General features: G+C 41.5%; 2 protein-coding genes across 4 annotated transcripts in view; one reads left to right on the top strand and one right to left on the bottom strand.

Moving 5' to 3' along the window:
* parp12a (poly (ADP-ribose) polymerase family, member 12a) overlaps positions 1 to 2,723 on the top strand; it is a 5,604-nt gene extending 2,881 nt beyond the window's left edge. Inside the window, exons 7-11 of the mRNA XM_031863920.1 lie at positions 137 to 372; positions 495 to 585; positions 977 to 1,107; positions 1,566 to 1,717; positions 1,945 to 2,723. Of these exons, the coding sequence (XP_031719780.1) occupies positions 137 to 372; positions 495 to 585; positions 977 to 1,107; positions 1,566 to 1,717; positions 1,945 to 2,201 (867 nt within the window). The 3' untranslated portion in view covers positions 2,202 to 2,723. The remainder of the gene's footprint in view (positions 1 to 136; positions 373 to 494; positions 586 to 976; positions 1,108 to 1,565; positions 1,718 to 1,944) is intronic.
* Positions 2,724 to 3,101: 378 nt separating this feature from the next.
* The window catches only part of tbxas1 (thromboxane A synthase 1 (platelet)), a 19,611-nt gene continuing 13,475 nt past the window's right edge, over positions 3,102 to 9,237 (bottom strand). For all 3 annotated transcript variants that reach the window (XM_031863953.1, XM_031863933.1, XM_031863943.1), the window contains exons 6-14: positions 8,895 to 9,011; positions 7,163 to 7,251; positions 6,935 to 7,083; positions 6,514 to 6,644; positions 6,078 to 6,413; positions 5,827 to 5,915; positions 5,535 to 5,672; positions 4,878 to 5,040; positions 3,102 to 4,432 (exon numbers count right to left, since the gene is read on the bottom strand). In XM_031863953.1, coding sequence (XP_031719813.1) covers positions 4,319 to 4,432; positions 4,878 to 5,040; positions 5,535 to 5,672; positions 5,827 to 5,915; positions 6,078 to 6,413; positions 6,514 to 6,644; positions 6,935 to 7,083; positions 7,163 to 7,251; positions 8,895 to 9,011 — 1,326 coding nt within the window. In that variant the 3' untranslated portion in view covers positions 3,102 to 4,318. The remainder of the gene's footprint in view (positions 4,433 to 4,877; positions 5,041 to 5,534; positions 5,673 to 5,826; positions 5,916 to 6,077; positions 6,414 to 6,513; positions 6,645 to 6,934; positions 7,084 to 7,162; positions 7,252 to 8,894; positions 9,012 to 9,237) is intronic.

Below are 9,237 nucleotides of genomic sequence, written 5' to 3'. Positions count from 1 at the left end.
CAAAAGGAATCTCTGTATCTCTGTCTGCCAGGTACACGTTCTCCAGACTCCCCCCCCCCCCCCCCCATTTCATCACTGGCACATCTTGCGTCAAAACTTAAATGGATTACGGTCGGCTCTGTTTATTTTGTTGTAGAATGACGATGGCATACCGGCCTCCATCACTTCTCAAACTCTGGAGAACGTGTACCTGGCAGACAGAGATACAGAGATTCCTTTTGGTGCTGGACAACAGCAGTATATCCTCCACTTCAAAGGTGCAGCGGGAACACACCAGTTGTATCAGCAGAATGTAAAATACAAAACCAAGAGAGAGGTCAGAAGGAGGCCTTGCTTTGTGTCTGCTCATGATGTGGAGGCGAAGCTAAAGAGGTATTTTCTCATTTAGTTTTCAATGGAGATTTTAAGATGAATTCTAACATTGCTGTTTTGGATGTCTCTGTGTCTCAAGTGACTTCACTAGTCAAACAATTCTTGTGTTTGTCTCCTCATAGTGCATCATCACCACACGGCTCCAGTTCCTCCACAGCTGAAAGTTTCCCATCCCACTGGGACATGACTGCCCAACCGGATTTTGGATCCAAGGTCTCTCTTAAAGCATGTATTACTGTGTTGCCTTTCTCCCTGTTCCCCAAAAATAAGTTGTTTTTTTTTTACGTGTCTGTTTAATTATTAATGTCAGTCCAATGTTTCAGTTTATTTGATAAATGATCAATGAGGTTATAGAAAAAAACACAAGCTTGTAGTTATATTGCTGTTTCATAGGATTATGATCATTTGAAAAGGGTTCACCCTGTTGTTTGTGTGTTTGTGTGTGTGTGTGTGTGTGTGTGTGTGTGTGTGTGTGTGTGTGTGTGTGTGTGTTTTTACTGCACTGCACTGTGCTTAATATTTCAGTTGTTTTCTTGTTTTGGACATTAGATATTAATTTATGCATTAATGACCTGTTTATCTGCACTGTGCTCCTATCTTTCAGCTCGTACCTCTCTCTCAATCTGCGAAGGAGTACAATATGATTGAGAAGCTGTTTAAGCGCACCATGCCCCAGAGTAAAATTAACAACATCCAGAGGGTCCAGAACCCCTCTCTGTGGAAAATCTTTCAGTGGTAAATCCTGATCTGCCTTTTTGGCTTGAAGCTGTAATCAACATTTTTATTACAACATTGTGTCAAATGTGATGTGAAAGGTGGCGCTCCGCTAGTAGTGATGAACCTACTGAGAATTATCGCCTGAATCTGCATTTCCCCTCAACTTTAGTGACTTTCAGCTCCTTTCTGTTCTGGCCCTCAACTTTACAGTTTGGGTTCACTCTCGCCGCTCTCATAGGCACCATTTTCAGCCGTTTTCAGTGGAACAGGCTCTAAAGCAGCAGGCAGACACAGTTAGCAGATGAACGTAGTGCAGCATTTAGCAGTTAACGAGATGTTGGTAGACCAAAAACCAAAAACAGAGCTTATAGATGCAATTAATTAACAAAGCAAAAAAGATACTTTAGATTTAACCAAGCGAAAATAATAACCAGTCGCATGTCATCACGTTCATGTTTCCTGTATTGTGTGTTCAGGCAGAAAGAGCAGATGAAGGAGAGGAATGCAGCTAAGTCTGTGAATGAGCAGTACTTGTTCCACGGGACAGACGAGTCCCTGATTGAGGCCATCTGTGAGCAAAACTTTGACTGGAGGATGTGCGGTGTCCATGGCACGTCCTATGGCAAAGGTACAGTACAACAGCTTCAGCAGCCATTCCATGTGATGAATATACAAATGTCTTTTCCACAAATGTACTGTGTTGTGTTGTATTTTGGTATGAGAGCATTTAACTCTTATTCCAGGTTCATCAGGCTTTTAGAACAGAAAAAAAAGCAGCATACTTTCCCATGGCAGTAGAAAAGAGGCCATCACACTTGAACTGTGTCAGTATTAATGCGGCCTTATTTTTTTTAGGGAGTTACTTTGCCAGAGACGCGTCCTACTCAGACAGATATGCCAAGGTCAAAAGAAGCCTGAGCAAGATCATGTTTGTTGCTCTGGTCCTGGTGGGGGAGTACACCAGGGGGAACAGCAGCTTTGTCCGGCCCCCACCAAAAGGAAACGGCAAAACCCTCTACGACAGCTGTGTTGACAGCGAGAGCAACCCCGGCATCTATGTTATCTTTGAAAAACAACAGATTTATCCAGAGTATCTTATCGACTACTCATAAGTCACAATGCTGTTGTTTTCCTGTGTCGAATGGTCAGCAGTAAAACCTATTATGGGATGCGCTTTACTTTGAATTAGTGGCTTTGTTAAAGGTTCATGGATTTTCACGGTGGTGGGAGAAGTATTTTTTCCACAAATAGATGCATTCAAAAGCTTACTTAAGTAAAAGAACAATTATTTTGTTCAATGATAATGTTGCAATATTTTATCTTAACACTGGAAGTGCAAAGTAGGTGAAAGTGGAAATACTAAATGGGATTTGTCTGTATGATTATTGCAGTGTGTCTTGATGAATTTGTGTCAGAAAATACTCATTGCAGAATGTTTACCAAGAAAATAATGCTTTTTCTTGGCCAATGTCTATTTTTAGGATTGGAGCCTATGTTGTTGTCTGCTGCAGGTTATTAATGCAAGTGAAGGGTGATGAGGGCGACAAATAATCTGGTGTTCAGATATGGAATGATCTGGTTGTTATGTAATAAATAGATTACAGATTGCCATTAAAGTAGTGAATGTCAATATACATTGAAGTTACATTTTTTTGGATCGCCTGCCACAAACGCTTTATTATTGAAAGGGTAGAAAGCGACAAAGATCCCTCAGCAACAGTTGACTAAGAATAGAATAAATTACTAGTTATGGGTAAAAGAAACTGGAAGCATCAACATGTGTGCAGATTAAAATAGGAAAAGGTTCCTGTTTCAGTGTAAAACAATGCCTATAACAAGCTGGAATATAGGTGTATTGCTTTAGCAAAGTTTTTCTTAAAAGGTCACAGTATATATAGTTTTTTAAGTTATTCCATAACTAACTATTTCAATTGTAAATACTACATTTGGTGTCTAAATAATACGGTATTTGTCTGTTAAAATAGCCATTATTGAAGTAGAGAAGAACAACATTAATATAACAGGTGATTTTTTTAATGGTAGTTAATAATGATAGAACAGAGAAATCTCATCATCACACGTTAATATTTAGTTGCACACAAGTGGTATTTGACCCATTGTAAATGTATATCATTCAAACACATTCAGGCCTCTGGCCTTTAATCCCAGCTGCTGAAATATACATTTTCTTTGTTGGATACATTTGAATTAATCATCAGTAAATCACTTTTATTGTATACATTCATAATTAAAATAAATTCAGGGCTGTAACTCTCAAGCATCTTAGAATAACTCCCAAACACTGGCTGAAATTCTTAGTAAGATGTATCTACCTGCACGATACGTAGTTATGTAATTGTTTTCCTTTGAGTACGGTGCAGATGTTCTCCTTGAAGGATAATGAATGAGGTCATCAAGAGAAATGAGATAAAATGCTTTTACTCCCACTCTTTGAGGTTGAACTTGATTTTCCCTGAGAATTTTGGCCGACTAAAGTCCAGTTTCCTGTTCTGAGACATTTGATACGCTGACTCATGTCCTCAGGAATGAAAACAGCATGAGGATTTCCTATCCTGTCACAAAACAACCTCTCTCACTCTGAAATGGCAGCTTTCATCTGAGGAGGTTAAAAGACGCAGACGCATGACAGCGCTGCTGCGTTGGGAATCAAACAGTCTATTCAAATATAATCAGTAACACTTGCCAACATATGTACCTCCGTCTATATCGACCGTGGTAATCTGCGATTGCATGGAGGTTAATTAACCATCATTCATGGGAGGAAGCAGTAGTAAAGAGAGCAGCACAGTTTAACAACAGAATGCCATTAAATGAAGGAATGTGCAAACTTTTAGGTTCAGGTGACAGATTTGATCGACAGTGCATGCGACAAACTAAAACCATTGTTCTGATTAATGAATAAGCTTTTTATGACAGACAGCTGTTCAAAATCGATCTATTAAAAAAATCAATATTGCTACATGCACACTTATTCTTTTATCCGCTCATCTCTTTACTCACGTCTCATCAGTCCACTCTCCGGCTCGAATAAAAGCACAAGACGGGCACTTTAATTAAGGTATATTGTAACTTGTAATTTACTTCATCATGTTACCTATGGAATAAAGGAACAGATCCTTAACACTGACACACGTGTGTCAGTGTCACAACATGGACCTGCAGAATGCTTTGTATCTATTCATAGGATTTTTGATGAACGGTCAGTTTTTTAATTGTCTGGCGGAGAATCCACTTGACCTTCTCTCAGGTCTCTACTTTGAATTTTCACAAATATGCCGTTTTTAGGTCCTAGAGTGCTCGACGACTTCAACTCAAGAGGAACCTGCACAAAGGAAAGAGCACTATATGTAAAAGCAACATCTTACATATATTTTACATTTTACAAATGAAGGATTATGTTCATAACCACATATGTAAATAGCCGACAGACACATACTGAATTCTGACCACGACATAAATCATTTTCAGGTTTAACATTTTAATTTCTTTACCATAATATAACCATTGAGTTCATGATGATGGGATGTTAACAATAAATTCAAACCACTCGGTACAGTTGCTTTCACTGTAGGACTGACTCAACAGATATTTTTCCACTTTCACCAGATCAAATACTAAATGTGACCGGCCAGCGGTAAAATACACTGACAGTTGCATTTTATTTTTATTTATTTTATTAAATGTATCTGTGTGTATGAATCCTTTCTTAGACTCAAGTAGTTTGAAACAGATCGTTTGTCTTTAGTGTTTTAAAGTGTCCAACCCACCTTGGTCTCAGAGCAGGCCACTATGCTGAACCTGTGGAACAGACGCACTAGAGCCATTTTGATTTCCAGTTGAGCGAGCCTCATCCCCACACAGTTACGGGGACCGGCCCCGAACGGCAGGTATACAAATGGATGTCGATTGGCCTTGGCCTCAGGTGTGAATCTGGAGATTTTGGATTGATTAAAAGCAGTAGAGAATAGGAGTCAATCAGGGAGACAGTGCGTTTCCTTTAGCACAACACAGGGACTTCACTACCTTCGTTATAGCCGTGTTAGACATGAGTGACAGAAGAAAGGTGGTGTGTACTCTACATGTTAATGCTGAAGACATTGACAGGTATTACAATAAGGAACTGAAAACATTTTATTATTTACACCTGTGCTTTTCCTACTATGGCATGTTAAAATGTCTTCTGTGAGCTGTATGAGTAATATTCGGCTTTAACTTATGCAACACAACAAAATATCAATATTTTGAATGGCTGCTGCACACTTCTTTTCCTTTATTTGCAGGTGTTGACAGACACATGAAATACATTTGTAATGAATGAACATGTTAGCAAATCCAGTTCAGCCATCTTCTAAATGTAGATGATAATGAAACACAAAGCACAGGCACGTTAGTTTTGCTTATGTAGAGTGAGAACAGTCTCCTACCGCTCAGGGATGAACCTCTCAGGCTCTGGCCAATGCTCCGGGTCGTAGTGGAGGAAGCCCGCTGGGATCTCCACCGTCCCTCCTTTAGGGAGGAATTGTCCGTTCAACACACAGTCCTGGTCAATGTCTCTCGCAAACCTTTGTGGGGAACAAATGCCATGGATGTATGTTTGATTCCTGTAATCTACTGTATGTATGTACAGGAATAAATGAACGTGCTCTTTGTGACTGTAGTACATCTAATCAAAATGCACCTTTTATAATTTAATATCATTTAATGTTATTCATTTACCTGAATCCAGGAGGGTAGAGGCGCAATGCTTCACTTATAACCATGTCCAAATACTTCAGCTCCTGGACATTAGTGTAATCTGGTGACTCCTGCAACAAAAGGAACAAATATAATAAATCCAGCATAGTTCAGTTAAAGTTTGAACCATGAAAACCATGTGCACTGAATTTCAACTGTCCACAACTAAAATCTTATGTCGTAAGTAGCTGAAGAAACTGAGATCAGATCAAACCGTAACGTGACACACTCACGTGTCTGGTGAAGAAATCATCCACTTCTTGCTGTACTTTGCATTGACATTCTGGGTTGATGGCCAGTAGGTAGCAGGTGAAGGCCAACGTGTTGCTGCTGGTTTCGTAGCCCGCCAGAAGAAAGACAAAAGCCTGTCCCACGATCTCATCCTCAGTGATCATCTTTTTCTGTGGACGCCTGGAGGACGGCTCCTGTGGGTGAAGACGGTCGTCCTGATCCGACGAGTGTTGTGTCTGCTGATCACCAGCGTGACTCGCTGTGTCAAAGTGTTCCAAAGACACAGAGTCTTCGCTGGTTCGTGCGTCCAACATCAGCTGAAGAAAGTCTCTACGCCGCTGCATGCAACAAAAAAAAACAATACATAAATAAAAAAAACATAATGGGAAATTATAAGTTGTACTGTATTTAAGATTATTAGATGCTCATGAGATTCACCTGTTCAGCAGGCTGCTCCTCTCTCTGCTTGATGATCTTCTGAATGATGTTGATGAAGAAGTGATTCATCTCGTCTCGTCTTTTGTTGGGGATGAATCTCGCCAGAGGAGCCGTGATGAATGGAAAAGCAACTAGACGCACAAACCAAATTTGTTCATGTAATCTACCTGAAATGCCACCTTTAAATGCAAATGCATGTTTTTTTAAAACTTAAATCTACAAACTGTGCTAAATTCTCTTCACATTTATTGTCCAATGAATTATTCCGTAACGTATCTATTTAACAGAAGATAGTAAACCCTCCCTTCTCTAGTCTATGTTTTAATAATATTTTATTATTTTTGCCTTCATTGCATTCCTATTATGTCTCACATGTAATAATTCATACATATAAATAACAACACCGATAGATTTGACTGACTGAAAAACAGCATGATGGGCCTGAAGAAAGAAAAGGAGAAGAACATCTGAGCATAGCGGACAAACGGGTCGTCTGGGTTCTTCTGAGAGTCCACCTGAGTACCAAATGCCACGCTAGCAATAACGTCCATGGTGAAGCAGCCAAAACACCTGCAAAACACACACAGATATGAGGACAGAAAACTATACCATGATACCAATAGCCTTTGTTCGCTGCGTGTCTGATTACCTGTGGATGTCAAAGGCCTCTCCTGACTCAGCGGAGACATTCAAATTGCTCATCAGGGAATCGGTGGCCGTGTTGATGAGAGGAACCATCTACAGGAAAACATAAAAGACAGTGATACTCGTCACAGCTGCTGAGAGTTTCTGGGAAAGGACAGACACTCATTGAAATTGAACTGTAAAGTCAAGATGTTTCAATATTTTAAGTGATTAATAAAGACAAGAAAGAACTTTATGAGAAACCTGTCACGGTTTAGGCTTTGCCCCCTGTGTTCCTGTGTCTCTGAGTGGTATGAACAGTTTACGGGAACCTACCTGGCCTTGGGAGGGCCTCGGAGTGTCCAGAAGGCAAACCATGACCAGATGGTCTGCCCTTTCAACCCTTGTAGGAGGCAGAGGCAGAGGAAGGGTCAATCCCCCGTCCCCGCTGGCCCGCAGCTAACCTCAGATTTGGCCTCAGATGACTTCAGTTCCCCCGTGTCCTGTCGGTGGTCCGACCGACTCCAGCTCCCCCGGCAATCCAGCCGACTCCAGCTGTCCCCTCAGAGCAGCAGCGACCTCCAGTCCGAGCCTCAGTCATTCCCAGTCCGAGCCTCAGTCTCGCCAGTCCTGTTTTTCTGAGCCTCAATCTCGCCAGCTCTGTTTTTCTGAACCTCAGTCTCGCCAGTCCTGTTTTTCTGAGCCTCAATCTCACCAGTCCTGTTTTTCTGAGCCCCAGTCTTGCCGTCCCCCCGAGGTCCTGTGTCCTGAGCCCTTCTGCCCATCGGGACGTCCGCCTGAGCGCCTGGGTCCAGAGCAACTCCGGCAGTCAGGCTGCCCACCCGAGATCCTGGAATCTGTCCCTTGAGGGAGGGGGGGGTGGGGGGGGGGCCTGTGTTCCTGTGTCTCTGTCTCTGTGTGTGTTTCCCCTGATTGCACTCATCCTACTCACCTGCCCAGTCCACCCAGCTGCCTTCAATCTTCTCATCACCACACACATATATACTCCCCTGCTTTCCCTGTTCTGGTTGTCAGATCGTCCTTGTTCGTTCCCCTGTCTGTTCCTGCATTGTGTCTCCCTCATGTCTGCTCCGTGCTCCAGCGTTTGGTACTCGTGTTTGCTCCTGGTTTGTACCTTTGCTTTTTTGTGACTTTGCCTTTTTGTATTCTGTTTGGATTTTTGCCCGCTCCCTGTTGGAGACGCTTTAAGTTGTTGTTTATGACTTTTTTAAAGTAAAATACCTTAGTTCCAACTTCACCTCGTCTCCAGTGTCTGCGCTTGAGTCTTAGCTAAACTTGTGAGAACGTGACAAAACCCTCCAAAAGTCAGAACAGTGTTTTGAAAGGAAAGTGAATTTGGACACATGGACCATGAACTCAACACACCTTGGAAATATGCCCCATTTCTACAAAGGAGTCCTTCATGTCCTCTCTGCTCCTTGCACCTGGACTGAGAAGCTATCTCCAAAATGATGCAGGTCTGATATTTACTACAGTTGCAAGCAGTGGGGCAGCACCACTATCAATTAATTAGAGATGTTTATCAGCAGAACCAGGACACCAAAAAAAAAACCCTCGATAGTTAAACAAAACCACACTTCTAACCATCCATCTGTGACAGACAGTAAGTTATTAGACACAAAATGTAGCTCTATCTTCCATCTGCTCCTTTCTAATTGGCAAATTTTAAGACCACAAAATAACATTCTTAATAATGAATACCGGCTGATGATAATTGCCACCCACTCATGTCTCACCTCTTTCATCTTGGCAGCACTGAAGGACGGGGTCAGGATGCTCCGCACTCTCTTCCAGCGTTCATTCCTCAGCATGAGCAGACAGTCAGTCATGGGCTTGGTAGCGAAGTGACGAGTCTGCACAAATAGACAGGAGAGTCGATGCACAAACATGTGTTATCAGAATCAGCTTTATTGGCCATGTATGCTTACGCATACATGGAATTTGTCTCCAGTTTCCACTCCGCTCTCAATGTACAAACACAAATTTACAATAAACAAGAAAAAATATACAAAGAATAAAAAAGGGCAGCAAAAAAGGTATAAACATTTAACAGTGTGTGTGTATATATATATATATATA

This window comes from Anarrhichthys ocellatus, unplaced genomic scaffold (genome assembly GCF_004355925.1).
Source record: "Anarrhichthys ocellatus isolate YVR2014 unplaced genomic scaffold, GSC_Weel_1.0 scaffold2, whole genome shotgun sequence".
NCBI lineage: Eukaryota > Metazoa > Chordata > Actinopteri > Perciformes > Anarhichadidae > Anarrhichthys > Anarrhichthys ocellatus.
This window is presented reverse-complemented; position numbering and strand designations above follow the sequence as displayed.